We start from the raw sequence: 16,883 nt of genomic DNA, 5'->3' as shown, positions 1-16,883 counted from the left end.
AATTGTACTGTACTCATCACAAGTGCCAAAAAAGGAAAACCAGCCACGTCACAAACACCGGCGTCTTGCTTCCAGACAAATTAAACACTTTCTTTGCCTGCTTTGAGGATAATGCAGTGCCACCGACACGGCCCGCTACCAAGGGCTGTGGGCTCTCCTTCTCCGTCCAACGTGAGTAAGACATTTAACGTGTTAACCCTCGCAAGACTGCCAGCCCAGGCGGCATCCCTAGCCGCGTCCTCAGAGCATGCACAGACCAGCTGGCTGGTGTGTTTATGGACATATTCAATCTCTCCCTATCCCAGTCTGCTGTCCACACATGCTTCAAGATGGCCACCATTTTTCCTGTAACCAAGAAAGCAAAGGTAACTGAACTAAATGACTATCGCCCCGTAGCACTCACTTCTGTCATCATGAAGTGCTTTGAGAAACTAGTCAAGGATCATATCATCTCCACCTTACCTGTCACTCGTCCCACTTAAATTTGCTTACCACCCCAATAGGTCCACAGACGAAGCAATTGCCATCACACTGCACACTGACCTATCCCATCTGGACAAGAGGAATACCTATGTAAGAATGCTGTTCATTGACTATAGCTGAGCATTCAACACCATTGTACCCTCGAAGCTCATCATTAAGCTTGAGGCCCTGGGTCTCAACCCCGCCCTGTGCAACTGGGTCCTGGACTTCCAACTGGGCCGCCCCCAGGTGGTGAAGGTAGGAAACAACATCTCCACTTCGCTGATCCTCAACACTGGGGCCCCACAAGGGTGTGTGCTTAGCTTCCTCCTCTACTCCCTGTTCACCCACGACTGCATGGCCATACACACCTCCAACTCAATCATCAACTTTGCAGACGACACAACAATAGAAGGCTTGATTACCAACAATGACAAGACAGCCTACAGGGAGGAGATGAGGGCTCTCAGAATGTGGTGTCAGGAAAATAACCTCTCACTCAACATCAACAAAACAAAGGAGATGATCGTGGACTTCAGGAAACAGGAGAGGGAGCATCCCCCTATCCACATCGACGGGACAGTAGTGGAGAAGGTGGAAAGATTTAAGTTCCTCAGCGTACACATCACTGACAAACTGAAATGGTCCACACACACAGACAGTGTGGTGAAGAAGGTGCAACAGCGCCTATCACCGGGGGCAAACTACCTGCCCTCTAGGACACTTACAGCAGCCGACGTCACAGGAAGGCCATAAAGATCATCAAGGACAACAACGACCCGAGCCACTGCCTGTTCACCCCGCTACCATCCAGCAGGCGAGGTTGGTACAGGAACATCAAAGCTGGGACCGAGAGACTGAAAAACAGCTTCTATCTCAAGGCCATCAAACTTTTAAACAGCCATCACTAGCACAGAGAGGCTGCTGCCTACATACAGACTTGAAATCATTGGCCACTTTAATAAAAATGGAACACTCGTCACTTTAATAATGCCACTTTAATAATGTTTACATATCTTGCATTACTCATCTCATATGTATATACTGTATTCTATACTATCTATTGCATCTTAGCCTATGCCGCTCTGTCATTGCTCATCCATATATTTATATATTCTTATTCTATTCCTTTACTTAGATTGGTGTGCATTATGTGTGTGTTGTGGAATTTTGGGATATTACTTGTTAGATATTGCTGCGCTGTCGAAATTAGAAGCACAAGCATTTCGCTACACTCGCAATAACATCTGCTAACCATGTGTATGTGACCAATAAAATTTGATTTGATTTTAAATGTTTAATTAATATCCACTGGTATATGACTCCAATCACATATCCTCTATATGAAATGGTATATCAACTCTTTAGACAACCAGCTAACAACGTGTAGTATCCAGAGGCTTGGCCGGTGGAGAGTTTTATAGCTCCAGGATTTCTGCTAAATCCTCTGCTTTTTCCCCAGCTCTTAAGGTTTGTCTTGAAAATAGGTCACAATGCGGAAGCTTTGCCACTGCAGCACAGTCAACCCTGATTACTGGCTATGCAACAGGCCGACACAGCAATTCAAAGGAGTTCGGACATGGCTAGGAAAGCTAACTGGCCATGCCTAAGCCGGACGGCCTCCTGGGGTTTGTCTGTCTAATTGAGATCAGGGTGTATGACAATAACAGGGGACATAGAGAGGACACTGGCTGGCTGCTACTGGGACGCTGCTACTTGGACCCTGCTTCTGGAAGGCTGCAGCTGATGATATCAATTGGTTTCCAAGTACTTCACAATTTCCTCCTCTGGGAGAGAAAGGCCACTGGCGTTTTACAGCAGAGCAAGTGTCTTGGCAGGGGGCAACATTCTAGACCAACTACAAAGTTATCTGACACAGTAGCTATGGCACATAACACTGTGTTGTAACTCTGGGTGTCACAGGAACACATTTCCATAGTGTGACTGTCATGAGGCAGGGGGATTTCTCTCTCCATGTTCACACCCACAGACTCTTTTTGTCCAACCTTCATATATCATGAGTCATAAACCTTTCAGGAAGTGGTTATGTCTTCCTGCTCTTGCGTGATAGCTGACCGATTGTTCACTAAGAACGATGTCCAAACAAAAGGAAGCAGTCACACCAGCTCGAAGGAAAAGGTTGAACTCTGACCCGTCAGGAGACACAAACGAGGTCATGTTGTGTATCTAACAAAGGTTTCCTTGGTTCAACATCCCATGATGTTGGGCAGGAAAACACCCAACTCCCTCTCAGAAAAACATTCGTAATATATAGGCAAATGATAAAGTATTGACTTTTATCCCTACTCTTAAATACATTTGAAATGACGACTTGGATCAACTTGGCGGAGAACGAGAATTGTCTTGCAGGAGGGTGAGAGGAGAGAAGGCATGACGAAGAGTTGTCAGTCTTGGACTGAAACAGAACTTTAGGAAGCGGCCTCTGAACTCAGAGAGGCACGTCTTCCTCACGGAAAAACAGAGGTGGAACGCTGACAAGTACTGAAGAAAAATGGACAGACCTACACCTTTGTGAAAAACGAATGGCCCACGAGAGTGGCGTTTTGGACACCTTCACACCATGTGCTGCAACACAAAGCTGACTGCTCCAATAGAGGCCGTTACAACACTGTATATATAAATAATATGACATTTGAAATGTCTTCATTCTTTTGAAACTTCTGTATGTGTAATGTTTAGTGTTAATTTTTGTTGTTTATTTCACTTTTGTATATTATCTACCTCACTTGCTTTGGCAATGTTAACGTATGTTTCCCATGCCAATAAAGCCCCTTGAATTGGTACCGACGCGGGTCAAGGAGAGACAAAGAGAGAGAGAGAGGACCTGACCAGGGACTCAGTAAATATGACAGCATTCTCTGTGTTTCATCCTTGACAATTCGGCATTGCTTTATCAACCATAATCTTTGTGTTTATTTTAATTGTGTGTTTCTTAGGATAATAATAAATTCTGTCTTTATAAAGAAATGTTGTTCTCTTGTTTTGACAAATTCTGGGTCTAATACAAATAAAGACTTTACGTTTCCTTTAAAATTGTTGATACAAGACTTTATGAACGCAGGCTAAACTACTAATTAGAGTTTCAAGTAAATTGTTCCCTTTGAATAAAAACAATTACTGGTGCCCTTATGCAAAGTTATTCATTTAGAAAAGTAGGCAAATTAATTAATTAAGTCACCAATTATAACCAATTATTAGACTACTAAAGTCCCTACAACCGGTACATAGTCATCTTATAACATAAAATTCAGCTTTAAGTACTATTGACATGTTTGATTACAGTATCCAACAATGACAACTAATCTTAGAAACGGTGAGGCATGGGGCAGAGCAGTGCTTTTCCAATATGAAACCTTGTTACAATTGTAAAACAACAATATACTGTCAGTCTTTTTTCTGACCATTATATCAGCATGTCTATTATCGCCAAATAACCTTCAGATCTTAGTATGGATCCCCGGTCATGTTCCTCTTTATTGACTGTGGGTTTATGTCCTACAAAACCCACGTTCACCTACTAAATCAACACAACAGTCTACTTTACTGAGCAGTTGGAGGGAGGAACAGAGAAATATTTACAGAGCGGAGGAGATGGGACTATTCATCTGAAGTGAACTGTGTTAAAGCAGTGTTGGTCTGGTCTCCTAGGAGAGCTCCACTGCCATCTAATAATTGAGCCTCAGCCCAAACACCTACTCTGTGGTTCAGTGGAGAGCAGCTCTGCCAGGATCAAGCACATACACATTTTAGAGGATTTCGCAAGCAAGTGATGCAAGGGCTGTATAGTGGTGGGCTGAAAAGTAAGAATTCTGGTGTGTCAGAAAGCACAGAAATCACTAGATATCCACAGTGAGGTGAAGTGCTTTTTTATGTCTACACACCCTAGCTGGAGATTGCGATCTATTCCCTCCATTCTTAACACACTTGCAGCCTAAGTCAAGTATTTCTCATTGTTGTTTTACTAAGACCAATATCTCAAATACTATTTCAAATATCTAAATTGCTTTCAAATGCATTTCGAAGTAAATATTCAGATATATAAAAAAAAAAAACTCTTGGAATGTACTGTATTTGGAAAAACACTTGGAAAGTATTAGCATGTATTTGAAAATACAAAATTACACTGCCTCAAATATACTCCCATGAATTTAACCCAGGTATTTGAAAATAGTATTTGAAAATACTTTCAAATAGTAGGATATTTATATGAAATACTTGTAAAATACTTTTAAATACTTCCAATGATTCACATCATTTGAAAATATTCAAATACACAGAAAAATAAGTATTTAAATATCACATACTCGTGTATTTGAAGCCAGGTCTGATTCACAGCACAGTTCAATATTACGTTACATGATTTTAGTTCATTCGCTATTATGGGGAGTTGTTTATCAAGCAAACATTGTTTCTGTGGTTATTTCCTGTAATTGATCTGCTGTTTGATCGTCTGAGTGGATGCAATGTTTAGGAGCTAACATTAGCATAAACTTATCGGGTAGAAATGTAATTGCTTTATGTCATTTCATTCCATTTCATTTTGATACCGTTGTTTTTTGTTCTTGGTGTTGCGGTGATTACTGGTTGTTCCTGTGTTCTGCTGTGCTTTCTAAGGCGCGCGCAAATGTGTGAAATTATTTGAAGGCTCATGCAGCGTGCGCTCAACTCCCTCCAGTTGTGTTTCGGTTTGGAGTTAGGCTTGTGCATATAATTGAATAAAGTTGATTCGAGTACTCAAGGCACACTTAACCAGCATGGCTACCGCAGCAATATGCCATCCCATCTGGTCTGCGCTTAGTGGAACTATCATTTGTTTTTCAACAGGACAATGACACAACACACCTCCAGGCTGTGTAAGGGCTATTTTGACCAAGAAGGAGATTGATGGAGTGCTGCATCAGATGACCTGGCATCCACAATCACCTGACCTCAACCCAATTGAGATGGTTTGGGATGAGTCAGACCGCAGAGTGAAGGAAACGCAACCAACAAGTGCTCAGCATATGTGGAAACTCCTTCAAGACTGTTGGAAAAGCATTCTAGTTGAAGCTGGTTGAGAGAATGCCAAGAGTATGCAAAGCTGTCATCAAGGCAAAGGGTGGATACTTTGAAGAATCTAAAATCTAATTCGATTTGTTTAACACTTCTTTGGCTACTACATGATGCCATATGTGTTATTTCATAGTTTAGATGTCTTCACTATTATTCTACAATGTAGAAAATAGTAAAAATAAAGAAAAACCCTTGAATGAGTAGGTGTATTCAAACTTCTGACTGGTACTGTATGTAAATGGGATATTTCTGTTTATATACACTGCTCAAAAAAATAAAGGGAACACTTAAACAACACAATGTAACTCCAAGTCAATCACACTTCTGTGAAATCAAACTGTCCACTTAGGAAGCAACACTGATTGACAATAAATTTCACATGCTGTTGTGCAAATGGAATAGACAAAAGGTGGAAATTATAGGCAATTAGCAAGACACCCCCAATAAAGGAGTGATTCTGCAGGTGGTGACCACAGACCACTTCTCAGTTCCTACGCTTCCTGGGTGATGTTCTGGTCACTTTTGAATGCTGGCGGTGCTCTCACTCTAGTGGTAGCATGAGACGGAGTCTACAACCCACACAAGTGGCTCAGGTAGTGCAGTTCATCCAGGATGGCACATCAATGCGAGCTGTGGCAAAACGGTTTGCTGTGTCTGTCAGCGTAGTGTCCAGAGCATGGAGGCGCTACCAGGAGACAGGCCAGTACATCAGGAGACGTGGAGGAGGCCGTAGGAGGGCAACAACCGAGCAGCAGGACCGCTACCTCCGCCTTTGTGCAAGGAGGTGCACTGCCAGAGCCCTGCAAAATGACCTCCAGCAGGCCACAAATGTGCATGTGTCTGCTCAAACGGTCAGAAACAGACTCCATGAGCGTGGTATGAGGGCCCGACGTCCACAGGTGGGGGTTGTGCTTACAGCCCAACACCGTGCAGGACGTTTGGCATTTGCCAGAGAACACCAAGATTGGCAAATTCGCCACTGGCGCCCTGTGCTCTTCACAGATGAAAGCAGGTTCACACTGAGCACATGAGCACATGTGACAGACGTGACAGAGTCTGGAGACGCCGTTGAGAACGTTCTGCTGCCTGCAACATCCTCCAGCATGACCGGTTTGGCGATGGGTCAGTCATGGTGTGGGGTGGCATTTCTTTGTGGGGCCGCACAGCCCTCCATGTGCTCGCCAGAGGTAGCCTGACTGCCAATAGGTACCGAGATGAGATGCTCAGACCCCTTGTGAGACCATATGCTGACACATGCACATTTGTGGCCTGCTGGAGGTCATTTTGCAGGGCTCTGGCAGTGCACCTCCTTGCACAAAGGCGGAGGTAGCGGTCCTGCTGCTCGGTTGTTGCCCTCCTACGGCCTCCTCCACGTCTCCTGATGTACTGGCCTGTCTCCTGGTAGCGCCTCCATGCTCTGGACACTACGCTGACAGACACAGCAAACCTTCTTGCCACAGCTCGCATTGATGTGCCATCCTGGATGAGCTGCACTACCTGAGCCACTTGTGTGGGTTGTAGACTCCGTCTCATGCTACCACTAGAGTGAAAGCACCGCCAGCATTCAAAAGTGACCAAAACATCAGCCAGGAAGCATAGGAACTGAGAAGTGGTCTGTGGTCACCACCTGTAGAATAAAGGCACTCCTTTATTGGGGGTGTCTTGCTAATTGCCTATAATTTCCACCTTTTGTCTATTCCATTTGCACAACAGCATGTGAAATTTATTGTCAATCAGTGTTGCTTCCTAAGTGGACAGTTTGATTTCACAGAAGTGTGATTGACTTGGAGTTACATTGTGTTGTTTAAGTGTTCCCTTTATTTTTTTGAGCAGTGTATATACATACACACACATTTTCAAACATAGTATAGACTAAGGAAAGGGCTGGTTTGCATAGTCACAGCCACACTGAAGGAGTGAGAAGTAGTTTTCTCCACTCTGCGGACAAGTGTTTTTCCCGCTCATGCGGTAATAAAGGCCTAGTGCACAAATTTGGTGGAAATAACATTTATATATTATTTAAAAACAAAACATCAGGGGGTGCTGCAGCACCCTCAGCACCCCTACTTCCCGCTATGGAAGACTAGAACATCTCTCCTCACCATTCTGCTCTCTGAATAATAGATGATTCCATATGTGTTATTTCATAGTTATGCCTTCACTATTATTCACAATGTAGAAAATAGTCAAAATAAAGAAAAACCTTGAATGAGTAGGTGTGTCCAAAGTTTTGACTGGCACTGTATGTTGAAATGATGTTTATCTTCCATTGATTAACTATTAACCATGCTTAAGACATGGATAATTGCTGTTGAGAATGCTATATTATGGTGTTTGGCCAGTTTCTATCTTTTTTACTGAGTGTAATTAGATTTGTCCGCCTAGATTGTGGGCCACATTGGTATGCTCCGAGGTGTGGCCATGGAGGAGATCCTATATACCTGTGTGTAATTGTTGCTCTTATTTGGAAGTGTTTGAATGGGAGGCTGGTCAGAGCCTGGTAGACCCCAGCTGTCTTTTGACAGGGATAGCTGCATAGGTTTAATATCCTTTCAGTGTTCTGTTTGGTTAAAACATTTTCTATTTTTTTGGGGCAACTTTAATTTTGTATCACCTATTAGTAAACCAACACCAGATTTTGCACATTTAAGTTTGCCTTCTGCATTGAACATGCCCTAAAGACCGTGAGACATTACCCCTTTCACACAGATGCACAATTATATCTAAACTGTTCACACAAAAATCCCATTGACATAAACACACAATTTACACCAGACTTTGAATAAGGCACAGTTTAGATGAATTAGTTTTTAAAATGCTGATTATTAAAGGAAAATGAATGCACACAGTTATTCTCTACATGACAGAAAAGGACATGTCCCTGTGCAGCATTGTGATGATGATTCTGTCTTGATATACTGTAGGCATAGTAGGCTTTACATTCTGTTTTCTGATTAGAGATCGTTTGAAGACGGCTTTTATTTAGCCTCACTAGGCTACCCAGGCTTAGTGGAGAAGCTGGGGAGAAATTCTAGGGCGTTATTAAATTTAAAGAAGCCCTCTCCTTGGTCCATTGTATCCAGAGTATTTGATTGTTATGATTTTAATAAGGCTAGCCTCAAATGCATGATGATGACACATTACATAATTGCTGAGTTGAGACTTTGAACATGCAAGCTATTGATGCAAATAAAAACATGCTAATTTTGTAAAACAAATGTATCCTTTTTAGATGAAAGTATACTTACGACAATATGTAGTCCAACATTGGTCTATTCCTTTAGAACTGGCACCGTGTTTTGTGTGCTGTGTTATGTACCTAGTGTAACCGCATTGCTCTCGATGACTGTTCTCCTTGTGTTATGTACCTACTGTAACCGCATTGCTCTCGATGACTGTTCTCCTTGTGTTATGTACCTACTGTAACCGCATTGCTCTCGATGACTGTTCTCCTTGTGTTATGTACCTACTGTAACCGCATTGCTCTCGATGACTGTTCTCCTTGTGTTATGTACCTACTGTAACCGCATTGCTCTCGATGACTGTTCTCCTTGTGTTATGTACCTACTGTAACCGCATTGCTCTCGATGACTGTTCTCCTTGTGTTATGTACCTACTGTAACCGCATTGCTCTCGATGACTGTTCTCCTTGTGTTATGTACCTACTGTAACCGCATTGCTCTCGATGACTGTTCTCCTTGTGTTATGTACCTACTGTAACCGCATTGCTCTCGATGACTGTTCTCCTTGTGTTATGTACCTACTGTAACCGCATTGCTCTCGATGACTGTTCTCCTTGTGTTATGTACCTACTGTAACCGCATTGCTCTCGATGACTGTTCTCCTTGTGTTATGTACCTACTGTAACCGCATTGCTCTCGATGACTGTTCTCCTTGTGTTATGTACCTACTGTAACCGCATTGCTCTCGATGACTGTTCTCCTTGTGTTATGTACCTAGTGTAACTGCATTGCTCTCGATGACTGTTCTCCTTGTGTTATGTACCTACTGTAACCGCATTGCTCTCGATGACTGTTCTCCTTGTGTTATGTACCTACTGTAACCGCATTGCTCTCGATGACTGTTCTCCTTGTGTTATGTACCTAGTGTAACTGCATTGCTCTCGATGACTGTTCTCCTTGTGTTATGTACCTAGTGTAACCGCATTGCTCTCGATGACTGTTCTCCTTGTGTTATGTACCTAGTGTAACCGCATTGCTCTTGATGACTGTTCTCCTTGTGTTATGTACCTAGTGTAACCGCATTGCTCTCGATGACTGTTCTCCTTGTGTTATGTACCTAGTGTAACCGCATTGCTCTCGATGACTGTTCTCCTTGTGTTATGTACCTACTGTAACCGCATTGCTCTCGATGACTGTTCTCCTTGTGTTATGTACCTACTGTAACCGCATTGCTCTCGATGACTGTTCTCCTTGTGTTATGTACCTAGTGTAACCGCATTGCTCTCGATGACTGTTCTCCTTGTGTTATGTACCTACTGTAACCGCATTGCTCTCGATGACTGTTCTCCTTGTGTTATGTACCTAGTGTAACCGCATTGCTCTCGATGACTGTTCTCCTTGTGTTATGTACCTACTGTAACCGCATTGCTCTTGATGACTGTTCTCCTTGTGTTATGTACCTACTGTAACCGCATTGCTCTCGATGACTGTTCTCCTTGTGTTATGTACCTAGTGTAACCGCATTGCTCTCGATGACTGTTCTCCTTGTGTTATGTACCTAGTGTAACTGCATTGCTCTCGATGACTGTTCTCCTTGTGTTATGTACCTACTGTAACCGCATTGCTCTCGATGACTGTTCTCCTTGTGTTATGTACCTACTGTAACCGCATTGCTCTTGATGACTGTTCTCCTTGTGTTATGTACCTACTGTAACCGCATTGCTCTCGATGACTGTTCTCCTTGTGTTATGTACCTACTGTAACCGCATTGCTCTCGATGACTGTTCTCCTTCTGAAATATAAGATCTCTATTCACCTTAAAAATACGGTTTACTATATGCTACTGTAAACATGTTTGTGATACTAGTATGTTGTCGGTTGCAGAAGGCCTTATGAAGCCAGTGCACCTTGGTGAGCCAATCAGGACCATGGACAGCTCCCCACCAGAATACCCTGCGGCAGAGTGTACACCCCTCTATACACTGGCTGAGGCAATCAGCCTGAGACAACATGTTGGGGAAAAGGTGGGAGCCATTATGACCTAGTCAGGTACCTGTGGTGTTTCTTATTTATGACTGTTACCACTGCCTATACTGTATACAACAGATAACCTCCGCTTTGGGCCTACATTGGGCAACATCCACCCATCCACCCATTCCCCCCCCCCCCCCCCCCCCCCCCCTCCTGTTTTGTAAATTGTGCCGGTCCCTCTTTATGCTTACCTCCTAGCATAACTCCAATTATGTGTTAAAATGGTGCTTGTAAGTGGTCAATTCATAGCATGTTTAAAATGCAAAACACGTTTTAGCCTAAAGAGAGGCTCTCCCAGATGGTTGAGGGCTCTAATTGACTATAATTTAGTTAAACTACTGGCTAATTTTGTCTGTTTAAAGTCAATTAAGATGTTTATTTTTTTTACTGCCATTAAACTTCAATCCATCTAAATTCCTAGGACAACTATGCAGCAACATACTTAAGGTTGCTATTTAAGGTAAACTCTGTACACACTCTGTTGTCACGGTCTCACCTGTATAAAATGATTGAAGGAAAGTAGATGTAGAACAGATCTTCTTGCCTGTAGTCAAGAAGGTTTATACCTGTACTGACCAACATAAAAAACTAAGTAGTTACATGCATCTTTCCTTGAATCCTAATAAATGTATTTGAAAAAGTCAATTGTAAGGACAACAGTTCAAATAGGTCACCCCCCCCCCCTCCCCGAAAGCCCAATGGTATATTGCCATCTGGTGGTAAAGTATATTACTGCGTGAAGTTAGTAGCAGGGACTGGGAGCTACTGCCACTGTCGTCTCCATGAGAAGCACTGAGTACCCATAAACATATGGTCTTTTTCTGTTGTAAAGAACAAGGGATCATTTTGTTATTCTGAAATGTGTTGCTTAGAGGATGAGTTTACCAAAGGATGTTCAGCTTTATACAGTATTTGATACTTTCCTTGCAGTCCCTTACATTTTCAAGACAACCATGTGATTGATGTGCTTCATGGGGATAAATATTTGATATGGCTAATGTTAAATTCATTTAACAGCATTAAAAGTAAAACAGACAGTGAGGTATAGAATACAGTTGTTCTGAAGTAGAGGTAAACATGATAGGAGTAACTTACTGAGGTTACAGTCTATCCTGATACAATCTGGTGAGAGAGAGAGAGATGGTGAGATAAAAAAATTATATATAAAAGAAGATAAAGTAAAAATGTCACATCCTTCAAGGTACATTCTGCAGTTTCTTTAGACAGAGACCACCATCCGGGGACAAGCTCCAGAGTCAAAACCAGCCTTTTCCTCACCATAGCCACCATTCAGCACCCACTAACATACGAGCTGAGGGAGGTAACGTTACCGCTCTACTACACTCAGGAGAACCAGTAATGTGCAGTGCCTTAGGAAAGTATTCAGACCCCTTCCCCGTTTCCACATTACAGCCTTATTCTGAAATGGATTCCATTTTTTCCCCCTCATCAATCTACACATAATACCCCATAATGACAAAGTGAAAACAGGTTTTTATAAATGTTTGCAAATGTATTACAAACTGAAATACCTTATTTACATAAGTATTCAGACCCTTTGCTATGAGACTTGAAATTGAGATCAGGTGCATCCTGTTCCCATTGATCAACCTTGAGATGTTTCTACAACTTCATTGGAGTCCACCTATGGTAAATTCAAATGATTGGACATAATTTGGAAAGGCACACGTCTGTATAAGGTCCCACAGTTGACAGCACACTTCAGAACACAAACCAAGCCCTGAGGTCAAAGGAATAGTCCGTAGAGCTCCGAGACAGGATTGTACCAAAACGTTTCTGCAGCATTGAAAGTCCCCAAGAACACAGTGGCCTCCATCATTCTTAAATGGAAGAAGTTTGGAACCAAGTCTTTTCCTAGAGCTGGCAGCCCGGCCAAACTAAGCAATCGGGGGAGAAGAGCCTTGGTCAGGGAGGTGATCAAGAACTCTATGGTCACTCTGACAGAGCCCCCAGACTTCCTCTGTGAAGATGGGAGAATCTTCCAGAAGGACAACCATCTCTGCAGCACTCCACCAATCAGGCCTTTATGGTAGAGTGGCCAGATGGAAGCCACTCCTCAGTAAAAAAGCACATGACAGCCTGCTGGAGTTTGCCAAAAGCCCCCTAAAGAATTCTCGGACCATGAGAATCAAGATTCTCTGCTCTGATGAAACCAAGGTTGAACTCTTTGGCCTGAATGCCAAGGGTCAAGTCTGGATGAAACCTGGCACCATCCCTACGGTGAAGCAAGGTGGTGGCAGCATCATTCTGTGGGATGTTTTTCAGCGGCAGGGAATGGGAGACTAGTCAGGATCGAGGGAACGATGAATGGAGCAAAGTACAGAGAGATCCTTGATGAATACCTGCTCCAGAGCGCTCAGGACCTCAGACTGGGGCGAAGGTTCACCTTCCAACAGGACAACGACCCTAAGCACACAGCCAAGACAACACAGGAGTGGCTTTGGGACAAGTCTCTGAATCTCCTTGAGTGGCCCAGCCAGAGCCCGGACTTGAACTTGAATCTCTGAAAGAACTGAAAATAGCAGTCCAGTGATGCTACCCATCCAACTTGACAGAGCTTTAGATTATCTGCAGATAATAATGGGACAAACTCCCCAAATACAGGTGTGTCAAGTTTGTAGCATCATACCCAAAAAGATTTGAGGCTGTAATCGCTGCCAAAGGTGTTCAACAAAGTACTGAGTAAAAGGTCTGAATACTTACAGTGCCAGTCAAAAGTTTGGACACCTAATCATTCAAGGATTTCAGAGACTGTGTGAATCAGGCCTTCATGATCGAATTGCTGCAAAGAAACCACTACTAAAGGTCACCAATAATAAGAAGAGACTTGCTTGGGCCAAGAAACACGAGCAATGGACATTAGACAGGTGGAAATCTGTCCTTTGGTTTGCTTGGTTCCAACCGCCATGTCTTTGTGAGACAGAGTAGGTGAACAGATGACCTCTGCATGTGTGGTTCCCACTGTGAAGCATGGAGGAGGAGGCATGATGGTGTGGGCATGCATTGCTGGTGACACTGTCAGTGAGTTATTTAGAATTCAAACACACTTAACCAGCATGGCTACCACAGCATTCTGCAGCGATACCCCATCCCAATCTGGTCTGCGCTTAGTGGGACTATCATTTGTTTTACAGCAGGACAATGATCCAAAACACCTCCAAGCTGTGTAAGGACTATTTTACCAAGAAGGAGAGTGGTGGAGTGCTGCATCAGATGACCTGGCCTCCACAATCAACCGACCTCAACCCAATTGACATGGTTTGGGATGAGTCGGACCGCAGAGTGAAGGAAAAGCAGCCAACAAGTGCTCAGTGGAAACTCCTTCAAGACTGTTGGAAAAGCATTCTAGTTGAAGCTGGTTGAGAGAATGCCAAGAGTGTGCAAAGCTGTCATCAAGGCAAAGGGTGGCTACTTTGAAGAATCTAAAATCTATTTTGATTTGTTTAACACTTTTTTGGTGACTACGTGATTCCATATCTGCCATTTCATAGATTTGATGTCTTCACTATTAATCTACAATTTAGAAACTAGTAAAAATAAAGAAAAACCCTTGAATGAGTAGGTGTGTCCAAACTTCTGAATGGTACGGTATGTAAATGTGATAATTCTGTTTATATATATATAAATATATATATACCGTATGTAATATATATATATATATACATACATACATACATACATACATACATACACACACACACACACACACACACACACACACACACACACACACACACACACACACACACACACACACACACACACACACACACACACACACACACACACACACACACACACACACACACATAGTATAGACTAAGGAAAGGGCTGGTTTGCATAGTCACAGCCACACTGAAGGAGTGAGAAGTAGTTTTCTCCACTCTGCTGACAAGTGTTTTTCCCCGCTCATACGGTAATAAAGGCCTAGTGCACAAATTTGGTGGAAATAATATTTATATATTATTTAAAAACAAAACATCAGGGGGTGCTGCAGCACCCTCAGCACCCCTACTTCCCGCTATGGAAGACTAGAACATCTCTCCTCACCATTCTGCTCTCTGAATAACAGAATAGCTACATAGTCATTATGGCTTACCATAACCTGCAATGAAGGCTACAGTATGTACTACTACATACTGCTAGTGTGGCTGAGGTGTGCTCTGGAGCTGTCAACCATCACAGAGCAGTGGATACAAACAACCAAGGACCAGACTGACTACCTACAGACGTACTGGGCCTGTTGTACACCATGACAATGTACAGTACCAGTCAAACATTTGGACACACCTACTCATTCAAGGGTTTTTCTTTATTTTTATAATTTTCTAAATTGTAGAATAATAGTGAAGATATCAAAACTATGAAATAACACATATGGAATCATGTAGTAACAAAAACAGTGTTAAACAAATCAAAGTATATTTTATACTTTGAATAATGTAAAATCTAAAATATAATTGGATTTGTTTAACACTTTTTTGGTTACTACATGATTTCATATGTGTTATTTCATAGTTTTGAAGTCTACACTACTTCTATTATTTTATTATTTTTAAATAGAAAAAATGGAATGAGTAGGTGTGTCCAAACTCTTGACCGGTACTGTTTGTGTCATGATGGTACAGTACTGTATGTTTTAAGTGAGCTGGCCACTCTGACTGTCTGTTCCTAGGACTGCAGACACACAGGCCGTTGAAGGGCTGAAAGGGTTGGGGGATGGATTAGCTAGCGACTGACCTGGGCATGGGTCAGAGAAATAGAGGGAGGGGGAGAGGGAGAGAGAAAAAGACAGGGGGGAGAGAGAGAGAGTGGAAGAGAGACAGGGAGAGAACACAGAGGAGATAGAGAGATGTACATAGAGTTAGTGTTGTTAGCATTACCCAGGTTGACGGTGAGTTTGACCCGGCCCGCTTCCAGCTCCAGACGCAGGGTGTCAGCTGAGTCCTGGGAGGTGGTGGCCAACAGCAGCCCAAAGGCCCTCTGGGACATAAAGCGTAGCGCCACGTCCTCGGCCTCCGTGTGCATGCTGACTGGCAGCGTCACCTTCAGGTACATGCTGCCGTCGTAGCTCAGCACCGTGGCCTCTGTGTGTGACACACAAAGACAGAGAAACAGGGTTAGCTAATGTTTTGGTCATAAATGTTCCCGTACAGTACAAAACCTTTTCCTATACACTCAACACTAAATAAGCACATGATTCAGAATAAATTAAGAATTCAATGTAAGATGTGATCTTTGCTGAACCACATCTAACAGTGTTTTTCCACGTCTGTCTGTTTGTCAGTTTCCTGCAGCAACACTAGATGGCAGGAAAAGCCTGTAATACACCACACAGCTCTGTTATGTGATGCCTCTCTAATCATCCTCTTCTCATAGATTTCTATTCAGGTCACAAATAGGATGATGATTACATTTATATCCCTCAATGTTATCAGCCAAATGGCTTCACAATGGGGTTCCTCTCCTCTCTGTGAGAAAAATCTATGTGGTAGATGCAGGGTGATTTAGACTTATGGAGAGCCCACCGCAATACTGATGAATCACTGATACTCAGCAGTGAGATGCAATTCAGCAATGTATTCCTCACGTACTGCCACTTCACTAACAGATCACTAATGAAGTGGGAAGTTACCCCTTGAATGACTCACATAGATGTGATTTAATTTACATTGTCTGTATGAAATGTCTGAAAACTTTTTAAAAGTTTTGCGGTCTCATTTCAAACGGGAGCAACATTCCCCATTCCGCTGTCCCTCTCTCACAGGTTCCCCATCCCGCTGTCCCTCTCTCACTGCTCTCACAATTTCCCCATCCCGCTGTCCCTCTCTCACTACTCTCAGTTTCCCCATCCCGCTGTCCCTCTCTCACTACTCTCACAGGTTCCCCATCCCGCTGTCCCTCTCTCACTGCCCCCACAGTTTCCCCATCCCGCTGTTCCTCTCTCACAGTTTCCCCATCCCGCTGTCCCTATCTCACTGCTCTCACACTTTCCCCATCCCGCTGTCCCTCTCTCACTACTCTTACAGTTTCCCCATCCCGCTGTCCCTCTCTCACTGCTCTCACAGTTTCCCCATCCCGCTGTCCCTCTCTCAGTTTCCCCATCCCGCTGTC

The 16,883-nt window shown here is 43.1% G+C and overlaps 1 protein-coding gene across 6 annotated transcripts in view; it reads right to left on the bottom strand.

Moving 5' to 3' along the window:
* LOC129863443 (neurexin-2-like) overlaps positions 1–16,883 on the bottom strand; it is a 301,564-nt gene that overhangs the window by 184,745 nt on the left and 99,936 nt on the right. For 5 of the 6 annotated variants that reach the window (XM_055935439.1, XM_055935443.1, XM_055935441.1 and 2 more), the window contains 2 exons: positions 15,653–15,856; positions 11,844–11,870 (listed from right to left, as the gene is read on the bottom strand). In XM_055935439.1, the coding sequence (XP_055791414.1) occupies positions 11,844–11,870; positions 15,653–15,856 (231 nt within the window). The remainder of the gene's footprint in view (positions 1–11,843; positions 11,871–15,652; positions 15,857–16,883) is intronic. The other variant, XM_055935440.1, reaches the window with a different exon arrangement.

Source organism: Salvelinus fontinalis, chromosome 10 (assembly GCF_029448725.1).
Source record: "Salvelinus fontinalis isolate EN_2023a chromosome 10, ASM2944872v1, whole genome shotgun sequence".
NCBI classification, from domain to species: Eukaryota; Metazoa; Chordata; class Actinopteri; order Salmoniformes; family Salmonidae; genus Salvelinus; species Salvelinus fontinalis.
The sequence above is the reverse complement of the archived record's forward strand: the minus strand, read 5'-3'. Positions and strand labels throughout refer to the sequence as shown.